This window comes from Carlito syrichta, unplaced genomic scaffold (genome assembly GCF_000164805.1).
Source record: "Carlito syrichta isolate Samal-C Ts95f unplaced genomic scaffold, Tarsius_syrichta-2.0.1 Scaffold302457, whole genome shotgun sequence".
NCBI classification, from domain to species: domain Eukaryota; kingdom Metazoa; phylum Chordata; class Mammalia; order Primates; family Tarsiidae; genus Carlito; species Carlito syrichta.
In genome coordinates, this window is record NW_007246553.1 from 262,672 (window position 1) to 285,148 (window position 22,477).

The 22,477-nt window shown below is 34.2% G+C and overlaps 1 protein-coding gene across 2 annotated transcripts in view; it reads left to right on the forward strand.

The window, feature by feature from the left end:
- FER (FER tyrosine kinase) overlaps positions 1-22,477 on the forward strand; it is a 414,242-nt gene that overhangs the window by 84,132 nt on the left and 307,633 nt on the right. For both annotated transcript variants that reach the window (XM_008056755.2, XM_008056756.2), the window contains 3 exons: positions 16,776-16,959; positions 20,937-21,074; positions 21,714-21,833. In XM_008056755.2, coding sequence (XP_008054946.1) covers positions 16,776-16,959; positions 20,937-21,074; positions 21,714-21,833 — 442 coding nt within the window. The remainder of the gene's footprint in view (positions 1-16,775; positions 16,960-20,936; positions 21,075-21,713; positions 21,834-22,477) is intronic.

Below are 22,477 nucleotides of genomic sequence, written 5' to 3' on the forward strand. Positions count from 1 at the left end.
TCTCACTATTGCCAATCCTGTTCTTATAGTATTATGATAATTGTTCAAGGTCTGCTTATGAGTGAGAACGTGTGGTACTCAGTTCCTTGTTTCTGTGATAGATCGCTCAGTATTATAGACTGTAAGTTTATTTTTGCATGTGAGTGTTCAGTTGTTCCAGCTCTGTTTGTTGAAAAGACCATCCTTTTTCTACTGAGTTGCTTTGGCACTTTTGTTGAAAATCAGTTGACAATATATGTGTGAGTCTATTTCTAGACTGTTTTCCTCTGATCTATTTGTCTTTATGTCAATATCACAGTATCTTGATTACTATATATCTTAGTCCATTTGAGCTGCTGTAACAAAATATCATGAACTGCGTGGCTTATAAACGAAAGAAATGTAAACTTTACATTCTGGAGGCTGAGAAATCTAAGATTAAGGCGCCAGTAGATTTGATATTTGGTGAAGGCCTGTTTTCTGGTTTATAGATGGTGCATTCTCTCTGTGTCCTCACATGGTGAGAGGAGAAAGTGAGCTCTCTTGGGCTACTTTCTAAGGGCACTAATTCCATTCATAAGACTACAACTTTTTGAACTAACCATCTCCATAAAGACCCTACCACCTAATATTGTCACCTTGAGAGGTTAGGATTTCAATATATGAATTTGGAGGGGTGGGCACAAACATTCAGATTATAGCACTATCACTTTATAATTCACAAAATTAGGGAGTGTTAGCTCTCCAACTTTGTTCTTTTTCAAAGGTGCTTTGGATATTCCAGAATTTTTGCATTTCCATGTATGTTTTTCAATGAGTTTGTGAATTTTTGTAAAATATCCTATTGAGATTTTGATAGAATTGTGTTGAGCCTATAGATCAAAAAGGGAGAATTGATTACCTTAACAATCTTGAGTCTTCTAATCTGTGAACATGGAATGTTGCTCATTTATTTATATCTTAATTCTCATCAGCAATGTTTTATAGTTTTCAGTGTGCAAGTCTTGTATTTCTTTTGTTAAAATTCTTTCTAATTATTTTGTTATTTTGGGGCTATTGTGAATGGTCTTGTTTCCTTAGTTTTATTCTGTGGTTTTACATTGCTGATATACATAGAAATACATTTGAATTTTGAATATTAACTTTTATCCTGTCAACTTGCTGAACTTGTTTATTAATTGTAGTAGGTTTTATTTTAATGAATTTTAAGGATTTTGTATCTGCCAGATCATATTGTCTATGTATAAAGACATTTTTACTTTTACCTTTTCTATGCAAAAAATGCCATTTTTACTTTTTACCTGCCCTTTTCCCCCATCATCTTTTTCTTACCTAATTTCCTTGACTTGAACCTTCAGTATGATGTTGAATACAAGTATGAAGAGCATGTAGTCTTTCATCATTAAGTATGAAGTGGCTATAGTTTTTCAAATATATGTATTTTAAAAATCGGTTGAAGAAGTTTTTTTCTATTATTGTGTTAGAATGGATGTTGTATTTTGTTAAATGTTTTTTCTATATCTGTTGAGATAAACATTTATGGTTTGTTTCTTAATTTGGTGAATTATTTGAGTTTTACATTTCAAATATTATACCATCTTTACATTCCTAGGATTAAAGCTGCTTGGTAATGATGTATTATTGCATTTTATAGTGTTGGATATAGTTTGCTAAGTTTTTCTTTATAATTTTTCACCTATGTCAATGTTTTTTGTAGTTTTTTTGACTCTTATTTTCTCTCTCCCTCTCTGTCTCTCTCTCTCTCTTTTTCTTTCTCTCTTTCTTTCAATCTGCAGTCTCACTGGGTTGTTCAGGCTGGAGCGTAGTGGTATGATCACAGCTCACTGCAACCTTCATCTCTTGGGCTCAGGCTATCCTCCCACTTTAATCCCCTTAGTAGCTGGGACTACAGGCATGTGCCACCATGTCTGGCTAATTTTTTATTTTTTTGTAGAGATGAGGTTTCACTTTGTTGTACAGGCTAGTCTTGAATTCCTGGGCTCAAAGCAGTTTTTCCACCTCAGCCTCCCAAAGAGCTGGGGTTACAGGTGTGAGCCACTACACCCCGTCCCTTTTTTTCATATGAGGATAATGCTGGCCTCAGAGTGATTTGTTCCTCTTTAGTTTTATAGAAAGGTTTGAGTTGACATTTCTTAAATATTGGTAGAATTCACTTGTGAAATCATCTGAATCTGCTTATTTAAATTTTTCCTTTTTGGAAAGGTTCTTAAACTATAAATTCACTCTCTTTAATTGATGTGGGGCTCTTTAAGCTAAGCATGGTTGTGCATGTCTGTAGTCCCAGCTACTTGGAAGGCTGAGGAGAAAGGATCACTCAAGCCCAGGAATTTGAGGCTACAGTGAGCTATGATCATACCACTGCAATTCAAGCCGGGGAGACAAAGTGAGATCCTGTCTTGAGAAACAGATAAGACTATTTAGTTTATTTCTTTTTATTTTAGATTTGATAGGTTGTATCTTTCAAGGAATTTGTCCACATTATTTAATTTGTGGAATTTATTGATAATAAGTTCATAATATTTCTTTCTTTTTGTTTTTTTGTGAGTTTTTTTTGAGTTACAGTCTCACTCCATCACCCAGGCTGGAGTGACGCTCACAGCCACCCCAGCATTGACCTGCTGGGCTCTGACAATCCTTCCATCTCAGCCTTTCAAGTAGCTGGAACTACAGGCATGTGCTACCATGCTGGGCTAATTTTTGGTTTATTGTAGAGATGGGGTCTTGCCAAGTTGCCCGGGCTGGTCTCAAACCCGTGGCTCAGGCAGTCCACTTGCCTCGGCCTCCCAAAGTGCTGGGATTACAGGCTGAGCCACTGAGTCCAGCCTTGTAATATTTCATTTTTTTAAATTTATAGATTATGTGATGACATTTCCTTTCTCATTCTTGATACTGGTACTTTGTGTCTTCTCTCTTTTTTTTGTAATCATTCTGGCTCGAGGTATATCAATTTTGTTAATCTTCTCAAAGACTTGCTTTTGGCTTTATTGATTTTTTTTCTGTTTTTTTGACTTCTATTTTTTGATTTATGTGCTAATCATATTGTTTTCTTCCTTCTGCTCACTTTAGGCTGAAAAGTTTAGAAAAGTTTATACTTTTTCTGAGTGTGTGTATATATATATACATGCACATGTGTGAATATGTATATATATACATATATACTTATGTGTATATCTATATATATACTATTTTTATTTTTATTCAGTTCAAAATATTTTCTAGTTTCCTTGTTTTCCATTTCCCCCTTTAGAATCATAGATAATTTAGAAGTGTGTTGTTTAGTTTGTTTGGTAATGTTTTTGCATTTTTCTAGAGATGTTTTCATTTTTTAGAATTTTATTTCATTGTAGTCTAGTAATTTTTCTATGACTTTCTTTTAAATTTATATATACTTCTTTATGGCCTTAATATGGTCTATTTTGATAAAATGAGTCACTGTGCCCGGCATGCCATGGTATACCTGTAAGTTATATTATGCTACATTGTGTGTAGTATGCGGACCTCAGAATAGTATGTAGTTCTGTTTCTCCCTTCCAATTATTGTACTATTGTTGTAATATGTTTTATATTTATTTCTGTTATAAACTTCACACTACATTGTAAATGTTTTTGTTTAAAGAGTCAATTGTCTTCAGTTACTGAAGAAAAATATTTTATATATTTATCCATATACTTTTTTTTGTTTACATCTCTATTTCTGTGTGATATCATTTTACTTTTGCTTGAACAGCTTACTTTTACATTTTTTGTTATGTAGTTCTGAATTATTTTAGCTTTTATATGTTTGATAAAATATTTTATCTTTATTTGTAAAATATATTTTTAGGGATATAGAATTCATTTTTTTTTTAATTGAAGTCTCACTCTGTCGCCCAGGCTAGAATGCAGTAGCACACTCATGGCCACTGCAGCCTTGACCTGCTGGCCTCAGGTGATCCTTCTGCCTCAGCCTTCTAAGTAGCTAGTACTACAGGTATGCGCCACCACGCCCAGCTATAGAATTCGATTTTAATAAGTTTTTTCCCCCTTCATGTTTTTAAGGATGTTTCTCCAGAGCCCTTTCAAGGAGAAATCTGTTGTAATCCTTATCTTTGTTGCTTTGTATGTTTTGTTTTCCTTTAGCGTCTTTCAAGATTTTCTTTTTTATCATTGATTTTAAGCAATTTGATCATGATTTACCTTACTATAGGTTTTAAAAAATGTTTTTTAGTTATGCTTGTGTTTTTTGAGCTTCTTGTACATGAGAGTTTATAATTTTCATCAGATTTGGAAAACTTTCAGGCATTATTGCTTCATATATATTTTCTGTCTTCTTCTCTCTGCTTTCCTTCAGAGATGCCAGTTACACATATGTTAGACAACTTGTAGTTGTCTTACATCCTACTGATACTCTGTTCATTTTTTTCCCACGTCTTTTTCCTGTCTGTTTAATTTTGGTTAGTAACTATGGCTTTGTCTAAAAGTTTATGAATCTTTTCTTCTGTAATGTCTAATCTGTCTTTAAGCTCATCTAGTGTATTTTTTGTCTCAGGCAGTGTAGATTTTGCCCCCTTAAGTATGATTTAGGCCTTTTCTTAAGTCTTCCATATATCTACTTAACTTTTTAAACCTATGGGGTACCATTATAGTAATTATTTTAATATCCCTGTCAACTAATTCTGACATCTGTGTCAGTCACTTTCAGTTGATTCATTTGTCCCTCATTTTTGGTAGATTTTCCTTTTTCTTTGAATGCCTGATAACTTTTGATGGAATGCCAAACATTGTGATTTAAACTTGTCAGATTAGTTTCCATTAACATTTTAAACTATAAGCCTTCTTTTTGTTGTTGTTGTTGTTTTTTGGGGTTTTTTTGAGTTGGAGTCTCACTCTGTCACCCAGACTGAAGTGCAGTGGCCGCTCGTGGCCACTGCAGCCTCCACCTGCTGTGCTCTGGCGATCCTTCCTCCTCAGCCTTCCAAGTAGCTGGAACTACAGGCGCGCGATACCACGCTCGGCTAATTTTTGATTTATTGTAGAGATGAGGCCTCGCCAAGTTGCCCAGGTGGGTCTCAAACCCATGGGCTCAGGCAACTATAAGCCTTCTAGTCACAGGTGAATATGTAGAACAGTGCTTTGATTCACAATAGAGAGAAGAATAATAAATTTTTGCTTGTGAAATTATTGACACTTAAAAATCATATTATTAGTGCCTTTTTTGAGTTAGTTCTTCCCCCCTTAAAATTCATAATGATTCTCTACTTTTTTCTGGGTGATATCTATAAAAATACTTTTCCATGTATATGTTTTGTTTTGTTATTAGTGTGAGAATTCCAACTAGGGTACCTCTGACTTTTCTTCTGTCTAAGTTAAATAATTGAAGTTAAATAATTTAAGTCTTTATGTGCTATACTTAGGTAATTCTTTTAAAGTGTTCGATTTTTCAAGGACTTCTCTGAGTTGAGGTTCATGAATGTGTACAAGTAGTAGTAATTATTTTGTCTTTGTGCTGTATTTGTCTTTTGATCTCATGTAAAAAGAATAAACATTTTTATAAAATTTGAAGGAAAATTTTTTATCTGTTACTTGAGGTTGGGATATTGATTGTTTTTCTATTAGAAAATATTAAACCTTTAAGGTGTACTTTTTATTTTATTTTCTTGTCAAAGGATTTCTCAAGAAATGCTATGAAGAATATCTGTGTACTCTGCTTATTATAGTTATTTTCTGTTTATTTAGGGCATAGCATATGAAACCAGTATTGATTTTACTATATTATTATTTGTCAGTATTTTAAAAATTAATAGTTTTTCTGAAAATTTCTTATAAACACAGTTTTTAAGTACATGATGGAGAGAGTAAAGAAATATTTGAAACTGAGTCTGTCTGAATCAGTGTCATGGCCTTGATGGTTTTGTTTCTTTCTTTGATGAATGTAAATTAAATCAAACTTTATTAGTGCTAATGAAAGGCAAAAACACATTGACCTAAGTTTTAGAGTCTTAGTGGACTTTATCTTTCTTCCTCATTTGTTCTGAGAATTATATGAGTTTATTAATTCCCAGATATTTTGGGCTCACTTCTTCCCCAACTTGTTCATATCTTCACCTACATATCTACATGCAGGTGATGATGTCAGATTTGTGTAGATGTCATGTAGCACTTTTTTTTCAAAGTGAAAAAAATTTTTAAGAGTAAATGTGATATGTGCAAATTTGATAAAATTTGAGCAAAACCATATTGTATTGAGTTTTAAATATGATATTGCTTTGAAGTTTTATAGTTTACTTGAAGATATACTGAATCAGAAAAGATGTTAAAAATAACTGCCTCCTAGTTATGTACTTTGATGTAGCCTACTTAATTGATTCTGTATGGGTAGAATTACATCATAGTATTTATGAGACTTTCTCGTGCATGAGCAAGAGTCTGAATACTTCTACTTTTTCACTCATTATATTCAAGAAAAAGAGGCAAAACAGGATGAGCTACTCCACATTATATATACCCATGACCATTAGTACAGAGAAGCTTAAAAGGAGTTCTCTTCACTCTCTTTTATTACAAGAGTGGGAAACAAACTTTTTCTGATTATTCTTTCTCTATGAGAAACAAGAATGCTAAGGGGTTGGTAAACCCTGTGATAATCTACAAACCCTCACTTACTAGATAAAGTAAGAGGGTACGGTACTATTACTAGGACTGTGGGAAGTAGTTGCAAGTCTCATTCAAAAGTAAATTTTTCTGTAATTGGGAAGTAGATTTTCTTAAATTGCCTCTTCTTGCATTATGAATAGTTCTGTGATATTTTATAGCCAATTAAAATTGATTAGATCCTTTGAATTGTCTCTTTATAGTACTTTAATTATGAAAACCAGTTTGAAATGAGTCCATCCTTGAGACAGATGGTTAAATTTATGTTTAAATAAATTCACATTTAAAAAAAATGGATATGACTTTTAAAAGGCTATTTTAGTTGATTTCTTCATTTTGAGTTCACCAAGATTGGCAACTGGCCTTATTATTCAATAACCTGTATATCTTGGGAGATATTAAATAACAAAAGTATTTATAGGTGACAGAGGGAGGTCCTCTAGGAAATACTCTGGAATTCAAGTTTATCTCTTAGTTTCACACATGGAAAAAATGTATTTTGGTAACAGTAGTTACTAACATAGAGTTCAAGCTATGGTTGTTAATTATTAGTTCTATTGAAGTGACTTGAAAGTGAGGTTTTTGCTTTTTTGGGGGGATCTACTCATTAATACATGATATATCAGCAGCTAACTTATGGTATAAATGCTTTTCACTGCATGAAAGATGCAGTGAAGTTTTCCTAATATAACAGAAACTTTACAAGGTCATTAAAAGTAATGACACAGTTATTAATCTAATTTGCACTGGATTAAAGCTGTGAAGAAATTGGAGTGATAGTTATCACATTCTTTTTTTTTTTTTTTTTGAGTTGGAGTCTCACTCTGTCGCCCAGACAGCCTCGACCTGCTGGGCTCCGGCGATCCTTCCACCTCAGCCTTCCAAGTAGCTGGAACTACAGGCACGGCTAATTTTTTGATTTATTGTAGAGATGAGGTCTCGCCAAGTTGCTCAGGCGGGTCTTGAACCCGCGGGCTCAGGCAATTCACTCACCTCAGCCTCCCAAGGTGCGGTATTACAGGCTGAACCACCGAGCCCAGCAGTTATCACATTCTTATTAAATACATTGAGGTTGTATCATGGCTGGCATATTTGAGGAGCAACACAGATACCTGTTATGACTGGCACTGAGTTGATTGGTAAAGGAGAGGTATGGAGGTATGAGATGAGGTCAGAGAAGAAGAATGATGGTAAGTGACGAGGAAGTACAGACTGTGCAGGATCTTGGTAGTTTTTTAAAAACACTTTGGCTTTTACTCAAGTAAGATGACGGTTTTGAGCAAAGTGACATTGTTGTGCAGATTCCCAAAGACCCCAAAAGGGAAGGCACTATGTCCAAGAGGCTGTAGAAAAGACCCAGAGACAACAGACAAGATGTGGGCTTTATTTGGGAACTTACAAGGAAGATGGTCCAGGAGCAACCACTGGACAGGAAAAAAACCACTCTCAATTGTAAAAGAGATATAGGTTATAGAGCATTTTACACATGATGTAGCGTGGGGTTAAGCATGAAAAGGGTAGGGTTTCGAGTGCAGCATTAGTGTGAGAAGGTGCTTACACATAAGTCTCAAAATGACCGTGTACATTCTTTGTAGGAGTGGAATTTTTAGTATGATGATGATCTAAAGATAACTAAAGATTATGGGCATGCCTGATTGGTCTGAACCAGCCCAAGGGGCTGGCTGCTTCAAGGAACGGTACAGGAGAGCCTTCACTATGCATAACTGCAAGATGTGGTGAGCAGATGCAGAGAACACTTCACCCATAGTCTCAGCATGATCTACATGCCCTGGCCAGAGCCTGAAGGGAAGGGGACATACTGGGTTGGCCACTTCCAGGATCCCTTGCCAGGTTTCAACCTCCTGCTTGGGGCCATATCCAGGGTGTGTTCATATTGTCACTGAGTGTGTGTCACCCTATAGGCCTGAACCAGCTTACATTTTAATAGGATAATTCTTGTAGCGGTGTTGAGAGTAGTCTGAAGGGTGAGGGAAGGGCAGAAGTAAGGAGAGCAGTCACTTCCATGCTATTGCAGTAATCCTGGCAAGGTGCGTGCTGGCTTGGACCTCAGTGGTAGCAGGAGAAATGATGGGAAATACTCAAATTCTTTATATGCAATTTATTTTATCATTCAGGGTAGTCACTTCATGCACTGAATTAAGGAGTACTGAATCATTGCTCCTAAGGGACATAAAGGGTTTGTTTCTTGCAAGCAGGGTCACATTTTCAACTGATCAATACTTAACTTTGTTGTATGTTTATATCTATTTATAGGCATTTTATTTAACATATATTGTTGATAAATATTGATCTCAAAACCAGCAGTGCTATAACTCATGATTAACTTAAGCTTATCTAATATAAACATTTTCTTTATAAAGCATATCACAGCCTGTTTGAGTGTAGGAACACAAGACAGCACTTCAGCACTCTGTTTGGGAGCCATTTTAAACAGGGAAGTCACCAAGCACACACACACACACACACACACACACACACACACACACCCACCCCCACACCCACACCCACAAACACAAATGGGAAAAATGTGGCCCAAAACAGATTGTAAAAGGCCAGTTGTTTACAGTATGCAAGCTGAAACAAAAAGGCAGAGTATAACCTTGTTTAACCTCAGCTGAGAATCTGTGCCTGTACTCAGATATTTTGCTGCTCTGTGCAGGGCACACCCATAATTGATCTGGAAAGGAGCGTATTCTTGATTTTGGGGTTTCAAAGATATTATAGCCAGTAGGTGAATTCAGAAATACGGAATCCACAAATAATGAAGATCGACTATATTGAAAGCAGAGCCTAGAGGATTTGTTGTTGAATTGAAAGTAGTTTGTGAGAGAAAAAAGAAAAAGTTGAGTGTAAAATTTTTGGCTGGAGCAACTGGGAGGACAGCATTGTTAGTAACTGCAATGGGGAAAAATGTGGGAGGAACAGTTTAAAGATCAGGAGCTTGATTTTGAGATTCCTATTAGACACTTAATTGGAGATATTAAGTTAGATCTCTAGTTCTGCAGTTCCAGGGTGATGTCTGAAGTAGAACTATGCATCTGAATGTGAATTGTTATTTAAAGCCATGAGATTTTATGACATTACCAATATGAATTAAGATAGAAATGGCAAGAATCTTAACTAAGGCTGGATCCAACATTACAAAGTCAGAGAAATAAGGAGTAAATTGTTAAAAAAAAAAAAAATAAAGAAAAAAGACCAAGATAAAAGGAAAACTAAATTAATGTACTATTCTGGAAGACAAATGGGGAAATATGTTTCAAGGAAGAGCAAGTGGTCAACTAGATTGAATTCTGCTAAGACAAGACAAAGACTAGATTTGGATTTTGCAAAGTGTAGGTTATTTGTGACTTTGACAAGAGCCGTTTCAGTGAACTAATAGAGGGAAAACCCTAAATGGGATTTAAGAATGAGAGGAGACGTTGGAGATAGCTAGTACTGACAAATCTTTCAAGAGTTTTGCAATAAAGAGAAGGAGAGAAATATGGAAGTAACTGGAAGAAGTAGAATTAAGGGAGGGGCTTTTTTTTTTTTTTTGAGTTGGAGTCTCACTTGGTCACCCAGACTGGAGTGCAGTGTTTTTAAGATTGGGAGCTATTACAGCTTGTTTTCTGATGAAAGGAGTCCCCTAGAGAAGGAAAAACAGATGAGGCAGCAGACATGAAAGAAGAATTACTGGAGAAATGTCCTTGGGTACTGGAGAGAGGATGAATCTAGTCCCCCAAATAAATAGATTGATCTTTACTAGGAACAAGGACAGTTTATTCATAGTAATAGTTTAAGAGAGAAGGACAAATACAGATTCAGATAAAAGGTTAGTTATGTTGGTGAGAGTTTGTGGAAGTTCTCTTCAGATTAATTTTTAAAATGGGGGTTCATGGGCTCTTTCTTCATACTTACATGCTTCAAATTTCAAAATCATAAAGTGTAAACCATTATGCATACAATGAAAAGACTTTTCTCACAAATTATTTTTTTTTTCTCCAGAAGCAACCATTATCTATTTTTACTAGAGAGAGTCTATGCATATAGGGTATTCATCAACTTATTAGGTACTTTTCATATAATAGTACATTATCAGGAGTCTGAGGTCAGTGACTGGTTGTCCATTCTAAATTAATGGTGATTTCTGCACTTCCTCTTCTTTTACAGTTATATCATAGCATAATGATGACTAGTGAGCCTCCATTTCAATTTTCGTTTTTTTGTTTGTTTGTTTGTTTGTTTGTTTTCTTTTTTTGAATTGGAGTCTCACTCTGTCGCCCAGACTGGAGTGCAGTGGCCGCTCCTGGCCACCGCAGCCTTGACCTGCTGGGCTCTGGCGATCCTTCCACCTCAGCCTTCCAAGTAACCGGAATTACAAGCATGCGCTACCATGCCTGGCTGATTTTTTGATTTACTGTAGAGATGAGGTCTCGCTGCCCAGGCGGATCTCGAACCCACGGGCTCAGGCAATCCACTCACCTCAGCCTCCCAAAGGCGCGGGATTACAGGCTGAGCCACCGAGCCCGGCTTCATTTCAATTTTCTTATCAAATATATTCTAGGAAGAGACTATGAGCATATTCCCTCACAGAACCTAGGACACTATGGATGAGGATAAATATTTACAGGATGAATGCCCCTAATTTTCTGTAAACATTGTTCTTTTTCTGTTTTTCTCTAGTGCGTTTCCCCCCGCCCCAGAACAGTCATTGGTCTTCATAAAGGTTTGCAGTAGAAGAGTGAGAGACCATTTGTAGAGAATTTGTGTTTATACTCATAGTCAATTTAAAATTTTAACTTTCTTTGTCTATTAGTTATACTGTGTATGAGTGTTATTTTTCTTTTCATTCTTTTTTATATTTTTGCATGATATGTAGGAGAATCAGAATTATGTTGTGCCACTATTCCAGCTACCCAGAATTTCCTCATTTACAGCTTTGTTACATTATAGAATATAGACTTAGACATGGTATATCATTCAATTTACAGGCTATTAAAAGACTGTTACTTGAATCTATCATCACTATATGCAAGGAAATGATATTATATAGATTTGGAGAGCTTACTCTTTAAAGATATTTTATGTGAAATTTTAAAAGAAAATATCACTATTTCAGCTCTCTGAATAGTTTAAAACCTATAATAAATGTGCAATAAATATTTCTTAATAAGTCAAATTTTCTTATACCAGGAAGTTAATTAAAAGTTTATTAAAAGTAGCAAAATACGGATATATCTATTGTATTTTTTAACGCTTTATAGGAACATATAAAAGGGGTTTTTTTTTTTTTGCTTTTTAAATTCTGTGCTTTATTTAGCCTTTGCTATTAACTACATTTTGACAGTTTTCTGCCATTTAATCTTCCTTACAACCCAATGAATTAGGAAGGGCAGATAACTCCCATGTTTAAAAACTAGAAACTGAAATTTAGATTAAGTGACTTGCTTGGGGCTACACAGCTAATCAGAGGAGAAACTGAGAATAAAACTGACTTCTTAACGTTGTTCTTGTCAGAACAACACTGAGTTATACATCTCATTCATTGTTCTCACATATCACACTTTATGTGTGAAAAAAACGTGTATATATTTTGTTCATGTAACTTATAAGTTAAGATGAATTCCTGTTCATTTTCTTCTTACTCAGTGTGCCTAGGAGAACAATTAGAGTAACACATAAAAATTGTGAAGTTGAGGAGGATTGTTCTGAAAGAAAGTTGTAAGATGGTAGAATATGTGGTTATCTGAATCAAAGCAGAGTTTACTTGTAGGTGCTTTATTTTTGAAAAATAATTACTTCTTATTTATTATCAGGAAGCTTTCTATCATACTATTTTACAAATGGTAAACACTTCATAAGTTTGTAATAAGAAATGCTTGATTTTCTAGACTAACTTAATGAGTAGTCTAGGCTGTCTCTCGTAAATGTCAGACTTACATAATTGAGTTTTGCTACCTTCATAATATTGTTTATGGCATGACATGTTGTTTACACACTCTGTTATTACAAAACATTAAACAGATTTGCCAATAAGTGGTGGCAAAAGTGTTAGAATTCAGTCTCTTTGTGAATTTTACTATGTGAAGGAAGAAAAGTTGGATGTTTTCCTCCCTGTTAATTGACATGCAGAACGACTCCATGCCTTGCTTGAGTGCCTCTCATCATTAAAAAAACTTTTTAAAAAACATGCAGCAGCAGATATATGATTCTGTCTGTCAAGAATTTATTCACTCTATGTACTTCACATTAATTTTGAACTCATATGTAGTTATTTAAAAGTTAAACAATTACGCTAGTAATCAGATATTCTAAACCACATAGCTACGGCAAGAATTGTGTTAGGTAGTTTTAGGAATAATTTTGTTAAGTAAAAGGAATTAAAAATTTTTTGTGTATAAATTGGTTTTTGCCTAGTATTAACATTTCTAGAGTTAAATTACATAGGCTTGCCAGGTGTGATAGCTCACACCTGTAATCCCAGCACTTTGGAAGGCCAAGGTGAGAGAATTGCTTGAGCCTAGGAGTTCGAGACCAGGCTAGGCAACATAGTGAGTTCTCATCTCTACAACAAATAAAAAAATTAGTGGTACACGCCTACAGTTCCTGCTACTTGGGGTGTTGAGGCAGAAGGATCGCCTGAGCCCGGAAGGTCAAGGCTGCAGTGAGCTGTGATCATGACACTGTACTTCAGTGTGGGTGACAGAATAAGACCTCAGCTCAAAAAAAAAAAATTACATAACCTCTATGGGACCTAAATTTTTATTTAAAACAAATAGGAAAAAGTGCAGTCGAATTTCGGTAAGCATGTTTTAAAAACTCTTTGTTTATACCTACAGGAGCAGGAGATAAAGATAGATTGATAGATAGTGCCCATGTATAAACAAGCCTTATAATCAAATGTAGAGGTGTACGTGAGCTACAGAGTGTTCCTACTACCAAAACTGATTAAAACATGACCTCAAATCCAGTTTTAGACCTGTTGGTGGTTTTGAGAATTTATCATCATCATCATCATCATCATCATCATCATCATCATCATGATATCATCATCATAATGCAATTGATTCTTCATTGGATGTTTTCAAAGGCATTTCATTTTTTTCTAAATGTGATTAATGACCACTAATAAGTTGTCAGTAATTAGATTTTAGCTATAATTGTCTTTTTTAGGTTATTCGTCATATATTGTATTTAATAAAGCAAAAAAGTATCCAGGAAATTCTTAACTTTTCTAATGTTATCTTGGACTGTAAAGTCTTAGTGAGTTGACTGTTGAGTATTTAGTGAGTCATTCTGCACCAGCTAGAAAGACAGATGGATATTGTACAGTTTAAATATCTGTGTAAAAGAAGGACAGATGGGCAGTTTAAATGTCTCCATGAAAATGTGTGGAGAGATTGTCTCCTGAAGCTAAAAATGTAAGGGATTAATTAGGAATACTGAAGTTCATATAAAAAAATAGTTTTAAAAAGTGACAAAATATGGAATTCAGTGAACTGATTAGTTATATCTTTTTAACTGACTATAAAAATTAATATATTAGAGCACTCTTGAATGGTAACTGTTTGTTTTATTTTCTTATTATGAACATGTAGATTATAGAAAATGTCTCTATTATTTGGGATTAATTTATCTGGATAATTGTACACGATCTTTTGAACTGTGTGTTGTTAGAATTAATTTGTTCAATTTCAAATAACAGAAACTTAAGGTAGCATAAAAATGGTAAACCAGAAAAATAAAATAAAAAAACAAAAAACTTTGAGATGAGTCTCGGAATGGTTAGTATACCAGGGCTATTCTGGCAGTTTCTATAGCAGGAGTTAGTGAGTTGTTACTCTTATTCAGACATTAATGTGACTTTGCTTCTAGCTGAAAGATTGGGTCTTATATGGTCAGGTATACACCTTGGATCGTGGGTGTCAGCTTCATATAGGAGTCTTTTCCTGACTTTTGTGAATGGGAAGAAAAGGAGTAGTCAGTTTTAGAGGAAGGCTGTGGGGCTGGCCATACATATGTTAACTGTATTGAATCTTGGGAACTTTTATGAAATGTATTTCTGTAAGAAGAATGCTAAGTAGCAAAACTCATGAATAAAAATGCTATTATATTAGTCTATGAAAAATTATTATAGTAGCTGTACATGTGAGAGGATATGTTTCCAAGAATGTTAAGAATTATTCTCGATTAGTATTACTGAAGTGACTTATTAATTGCTAAGTTAATAAAATTATCTCAAGCGTTATACAGATTGAATGAAAACTTTGTTAGGGTTTCATAGTAATCGAGACAAAAAGTTTATTGGATTCTGATAAACATTTAAAAAAATTCAAAATTCAAATAGAATAGAATTTTTAAAAAAATCATAGGGCATACCTCATAGAGAAAAGTTATCTTTTACTTAAGTTATATATTTAAATATTTATATGGTTATTTACTGGTTGATGACATAAAATTTGTTGTCTCTTGGGCTTCGGTCAGAAATTGTGAGAAACTGCTTCTTGAGTACCTAAAGTTTAGTTGGTTTCTTTTTTCCCCCTGAACTGAATTAATATACTCGCTCCCCTTTCCCTCCTGCCACTCTCCGCAAAGACAGGGGTTAGGAGAGAGACTCTGGTGGAAAGATTCTTTTCTCATTAAGAAGTTATTTGTGTTATAATGTGAAGTAGAACATCTATAGCAATATTTGAGAACAACTTGGACAATTATTAATATCCCCAGGTGGAGGAGCCAGCTAATAGACTATGGCTAAAGAATGATATTCTGTGAAATAATTATGTGCCACTCCCTGGGAATTTGTTGGTAGTAGATGCATAACAGTCTGCTGGAAGGCTTGTTTCCCTTTTACACCATCTGGATGTAGCTCCTGTGCCTTAGAATTAGAGTGATGATGAGAAAGGCAAGGTTGCTCTTCATGGGCATGGTCTGAGGGTCTGAACTCTCTCCTCTCTGCAAAAACCATCAGTTTTCCCCTGCTTTTTGCCCTGGACTGGAGAGATTCATAAATGGGGAATACTTTGATAGTTGCTGAACCTAAGCTGAGTGGCCATAGAGGAGAGAACCTCTGCATAAAAAATTCTCAACATAAGATATATTTCTGAGGAGAGAATTCATTTGGAGGACTTCTTTGGAAGGAGAGCAGAAATTAATAAATTTTTTGAAAAGTCTATTTCCTTAATCTAAATTGACAAGAAATACTTGTTTAATTTGCATCAAAAGTTAACGATTTTAAAGTTTTCATTTATTTATATATTCAGTTATTTATATTGGCAGTCTGTAAATATTTTCTAAATGACTTTAGTAAAAGAACCACAAAAATTTTTGGTTGATAACATTCTCTGTGTCTCCCAGACTTCTTCCAAATACAGTCTAAATTTTTTTCCTTGATTTTCAACTCATTCAGTACCTAGAACTGTCCTACTAATACAGACATATTTCCTTAACTTTCTTAAAATGTGTTCTCATCTTTAGACAAGCTTATCTCTTTGTTTGCCTGTATAACTTTGTTTATTCTTCATGCATTCACTCAGTGTTCCACTTCATGAGACTCCATGTCAAAGATTGTGTTTTGCCAAATACTGAGTTTCTATAGTTGCTAGTAGTGTTCCGCTAATAATATTCATTGGATGAAAGGAAAGGTGAGAGGGAGTAGCTATCATCTATTCTTTATTTCTTATACTTTTCCAGAAACGCCCCACCTTTTAAAGTTTGTTTTCTCCATAAAGCCTTCTGTGACTACTCTTTATTGATATTGATATATCTCAAACACAGATCTCAAAATTTAACATTATATATAAACTTTCTTGTTTTCTTGGTTTTACAGTTTCATGTGTACTAATGTTTTAATTTCCTATAAGCCCCTTGAAGATGAAAAGAATCATATATCTGTATTTTTATGTTGTACTTTGACCTTTATTCACCATTTACTATTCTGGATGCTTCTTTCATAGCAGCCTCTGTGCTAAGTACTGACAAATTGATAGTACTTTCCATAAAGCTGAGCACATAGTATATGTCCAGTAAGTTATTGTTGATTATTCAGAAAATTTGTAAAATAACAAAATAGTGGTAACCTAGCTTGCACATAGTGACGATAAACTTTTTTCTTATCATTGTACTGTCTTCAATGTTTTCTTCAGGGAAGGAAACTGAAAAGGCCAAGGAACGTTATGACAAAGCCACAATGAAACTTCATGTGTTGCATAATCAGTATGTATTGGCGTTGAAAGGGGCCCAGCTTCATCAGAATCAGTATTATGATGTCACACTTCCTCTGCTTCTGGACTCCTTACAGAAGATGCAAGAAGAAATGATAAAAGCACTGTAAGATATGTTTTCTGTTTGTCATAAAATTCCTTCATAAGATGAGTTCAATGTATTTTCTTTCCTAGTTAAGGTTTTTCTTCATATACTTTGTTATTGACCCAGCCCAATTGGTGTCTCAAAACTTGGTCCTTGATTTTCACTTCAGTGTCCCTTCAGTTTGTGCTCATCTTCTAAACCTTCTTTTAGTCTTCCAAATGGCCCTTCTTTTGTATTTTGTTTTGTTCCCTTAGCTGGAAATGTAAAATTAAAAAAATTTCATTAGTTGACAAATGTTAAGTGAATGTCTGCCTCCAGAGGGTCGGGCATTTAAATGTGGAACAACTTAGAGGCCTCAAGGAAAGCATTTTTGAAGGTTTATTTGCTAGTTTTTTGTCCTTTTTTTCTGTGTGAAATTAAAATTGACAAACGTTTATTGAAGTTTTACTGCATGCAAAACACACTACCTGATGCTTTGTAATATAGGGATGAGCGGGTCACGGAGCTAACAATATAATCAATAAGTCAAATGTATGTATGTTTATGATCATACTGATATAAAACAACAGAAAAAGTTCTCCTCTGTTAGCAGGTTTAGTGCTTTCCAGATGTCTAAATTCAATTTATTTTCACTGAAAATGTGTGTAGGGGAATTCTTCAATGTTAGAGTTGCTGCGGACTAGGAGTAAGATTGGGGAAGAGGGAAAGGAAATGGGGAAGTGGTGAAGGAGCGTTAGGGAATAAGTGGTTGGTTATCGCTCAGGTGAAGACATAGTTTTCAAATTAGTAGTGAATTGTGAGAGAGGGAACTTGGGCCAGTTAAGTGCAGGGTCTTGTATAACTAGAATATAATTATATAAATTAGCATACGACTGCCTAGGTTTAGTGTATTTTAAAATATGGCAGTAAATTAATATGAAAGATGATAGCATATTTCAGGTTATGATATAAGAGGAAGACTGAGCATGGAAAAATTTAATAGGTGTCAAAGTAACTGTTAAAGATATAATGATAATTTCTGAAGCAAAACTTTTCATTTATATGATACATTGTAGCTTGCAAAGCACTTTCATGTGTATTTGCTTATTTGCTCACTTGCTTCTTATCGTATCAGAGAGTTAGGAACAGCAGGTTATATCAAGGGTATATCTGACAGACAGTCAGGACTGACCCACAGTCACAAAGCTAAGAAGTGACAGATCTTGGACCTGAGGCTTAGGTCTTTTGACTAACCCAGCACTCTTTCTATAGTGGACTTAATAGTATACCCCCCAAATTTATGTGTAACCAGAATCCCAGAATGTGACTTTATTTGGAAATAGGGTCTTTAGAGATGTAATTAGTTAGGGATCTTAAGAGAAAATCATTCTGACCTAATCCAATGACTGGAATCCTTAAAAAAAAGAGGACATAGAGAAGAGGGCTACAGGAAGACAGAGGTGGAGATTGGAGTTAGGCTGCCACAAGCCAAAGAATAGCTGGGGCCACCAAATACTGTGAATTTTAATTGTATAATGTTATGTTATGTTGTATTAGTTCTTTTCTATAAAATTTTCCAAGTTTTGCTGGACAGCACATCTATTTTAATAATTCCAAAAGAAAAATTGTAAAAAAAACTTGATCAGCTATTACTCTCATTTTAACTGACCTTAATAAATGGCTTTTTCTTTTTTTTGATAGGATCCCTGATGCCATAACAGATTTAGTACAATGGGCTATCCTTGGTTATATTATTTCATTTACATACAGATATTTCAGATCAGGGATAAAGGTTCCAAGTATTTCTTGGGCAATAAAGACTTCTGGAACACCGAAATTAGGAGATTAAATTTGTCTTTGCTGCCTTTCAGACTCTGCTTGACTTACTTTTGCTTCTCTTTCTGTAAAAGTATGATGATAACTAAATAGTTATACTTGTATAGAGGTAAGACTAAATTTTATGTGGTCCTCCATATTCACAATAAGAAGATAAAGTGTTGTTAGTCAACTTGAATATATACTTTTAAGTGTTGATAAAACAGTGAAATGTCTACTTAGATATTTGATTCGTAAATTTTGTTACTTATTTCTAAATTAAATATTATTGATTCAGAAATATTTCCTTTTCTACTTTCATTTTATGAATTGACATATTTTCAAATTGTTCACATGAATTTTCAGTAGCAGTATCTTCATCATCACTAGAACATTTCTTTGAGACATATACTAGTTTCCCATAGCATATTATCTTTACTTTGTCATACATTATTTTAGATTTAGAATTTTAAAAATCTAAGAATGATGATATCATTGCATTTGAGTCTCATACAGCAAGTACCCAATTCGTGTATTAGGTGATTTCTTCCTTTTTTCATCCCCATTTGTCTTAAAGGTGAATATTAGTGATTTCCACATCACAGTCATTACTGTATTGCTTTTATAAGAGTTATCTAGATAGACTCATTTATATTAATAATGTTTGGTATTTTCAATCATGAGGTCATAATGTCAGAACTATTGACTAAACCTGTGTTAAATATTTTTCCTTCTCTTTTTAAAAAATTGTGTCTGTCAGGTTATTTTGTAATCATTTGAACTAGCATGCCTGAAGCAGTTTAAATCTAATTTTATTTTTTAACCAAAAAATATTCTTCTATTTAAAATAAAGTAATTGAGAGAATGCTTCAAAATAAAGTAGCTTTTGTAAGGATTACTTTTTTATGAGCAGTGATTGTAAAAAGAAAATAAATTATTCTTTATATTTCCCTGGTCATATGCAGGACAAACTTTTCTGTCTACACTTGCTGTTGAGGCCACTGTGACCAATGCTATATTTTGACAGTATGGCATTTATTTATTTATTTATTTATTTGAGTCAGAGTCTCACTCTGTCACCCTGCCTGGAGTGCAGTGGCACGCTTACGGCCACCACAGCCTTGACCTGCTGGGCTCAGGCGATCCTTCCGCTTCAGCCTTCCAAGTAGGTGGAAGTATAGACATGTGCTACCATGCCCGGCTAATTTTTTTTTGATTTGTTGTAGAGACAAGGTCTCACCAAGTTGCCCAGACTGGTCTCAAATCCCTGGGCTCAGGCAATCCTCGGCCTCCTAAAGTGCTAGGATTATATAGTTACTTTTCTTTTGCATTCATTGGGCCATGCTAATAACTTTAATGACAGTTTTGTGACTGACTGACTGGAGGTCAGGAGAAGTAATTTAGATGTCATTGAAAATATAGAGTCTGCTGCTGAACTAAGTATACAAAAGAGCAGAGCAAGGAATACCCAGCAGGTAGGGCATGTGAGGAAGAGGCAGACTAGAAAAGAATATTAAAGAGTCAGGAGTTGATCAGAATTCCATTTTATGAGGCCGGGCATGGTGGCTCATGCCTGTAATGTTTGAGCCCAGGCGTTTGAGACTGGCCTGGGCAATATAGTGAGACCTTGTCGCTACAAAAAAAAAAAAAAAAAAAGAAAGAAAGAAAGGAAACAAACAAACAAAAAACCCTCAAAATAGCCAGGTGTGGTGGCACACACCTGTGGTGGTCCCAGTTACCGAGGAGACTAAGGTGGGAGGATTGCCTGAGCCTAGGAAGTTGAGGCTGTGGTGAGCCATGATTATGCCACTGCAATTCAGCCTGGGTAACAGAGACCCCCAATTCAAAAATAAATAAGTCCTTTAAAAACAAAAAGCAAATCCAAAATTTTTATGAGACTATTTAGACATATAAAGTTGTCAACACTGGCCGTATGTTTTGGATATGTCAAATACGTTTGAAAAGTTAATGCCTTATTCTAGATTATCTGTAATTACTGTATTATATAAATGTGAGTTGCTAATCTGTCCATTTATATAATCTTTCCACTCTACTTTTAGGTATATGAAATAAGGTGGTGTGTGAAAACACCATCTGTAGATAGTGTTATTACAATTTTTATGTTTCATTTTTCTGAATCCTTTTTGGGGCTGTTTCTCTTGATAAAACTTTAAAATCATGTAAAATTTTATTTTTGTTTTCAGAAAAGGTATTTTTGATGACTACAGCCAGATAACCAGTCTTGTAACAGAGGAAATAGTGAATGTCCATAAAGAGATTAAAATGTCGGTTGAACAGATAGATCCTAGTACAGAATACAATAATTTCATAGATGTTCACAGGTAAGATATTTTCATTCCTCTCTAAGGAGTTATGACAATATTATTTTTTCACCAAGTAATAGTTAACTAAATTAGAATAAGAACCAAATTAGAATAAGAAATGTTTAAGAGCTTATTAGGACATAGGCTATTTCAGACTAATTTGTCTGCTTTTAATTTTTAAAGTCCTTTGTCAATGATAATAACTATTTAATTTATGTAATAATATTTTAAAACATTGTCATTTGTTAGTATATTATTGCTTAAATTCATATTTAATCAATGAAATTATATATCTTAAACATTTATGTAATAATAACAAATATTATTTAATAATATGACTCTAGATATATATTAAAGTCATTATTATGACTTTATGATGCACCAATTGCTTTTCCATGTATGCATCTTGTTTTATGCTAATTATAATTGTGATAAGAATAAAACAGCTTAATATCAACATTCTACAAACGAGGACACTGAGGTTCATGTATCATGGCTGGATCTTTGATGCTTGGGGTTTAATTTGATTTATACTAGTTGTGTTTACAGTGTTAATGTTATTTTGGATAAAAGCAAGTATTCTGCCTTTGTTGTGTACTAGGATATATTATGATAGTACATCCATATTGATAAAAATTATTTGGCATGCTTTCCTAGAACTACAGCTGCTAAAGAACAAGAAATTGAATTTGATACTTCATTATTAGAAGAAAATGAAATTCTTCAGGCAAATGAGATCATGTGGAATAATTTAACAGCAGAAAGTTTGCAAATAATGTAAGTATTTAGAAAATCCAAGCTGTTTAAATTCTAGTATTGTTACTGCTTTATAGTTATATTTTATCAGATTTAAAATTCTAAATTTTTTTATAAGTAATGAAAAATGAATTCAGTTTTTTGGTCAGGGTGTCATGTTTTGAGAAGAATGTTAATTTTACTTATTATCATCACTAAAGATCAAAGTACTGTGTGATGTTACCTTAATTTGCCCATTTATTGCTAGTATCTTGGAATAATGCTTTATTCTTTTCAAAATTTATTTACTTATTTATTTATTCTCATTTCATCCTCAAAACTTTGGAAGAACCATTTTGGAAATGAGGACACTAAATATTAGTGATAGGAGAGTTATTGATGTCAGAATGTTTAGTACAAAATTGGACTTTTAATTGAGTTCTCTCAAAACCGGGATGTCTTCTATCATAGGCTATTAAATCAGTTCCTTCTTCACGTTGTTGTTTCTGCTACATAAAAGTTTAAAGGAATTTTGAGAAATCTTAATGTATTTTTTAGTACTTTTCAAACATGAAAAGCAATTAATAGTACATTTTTGAGCCAGGCTCGGTGGCTCAGCCTGTAATCGCCTTTGGGAGGCTGAGGTGAGTGGATTGCCTGAGCCCACGGGTTCAAGACCCGTCTGG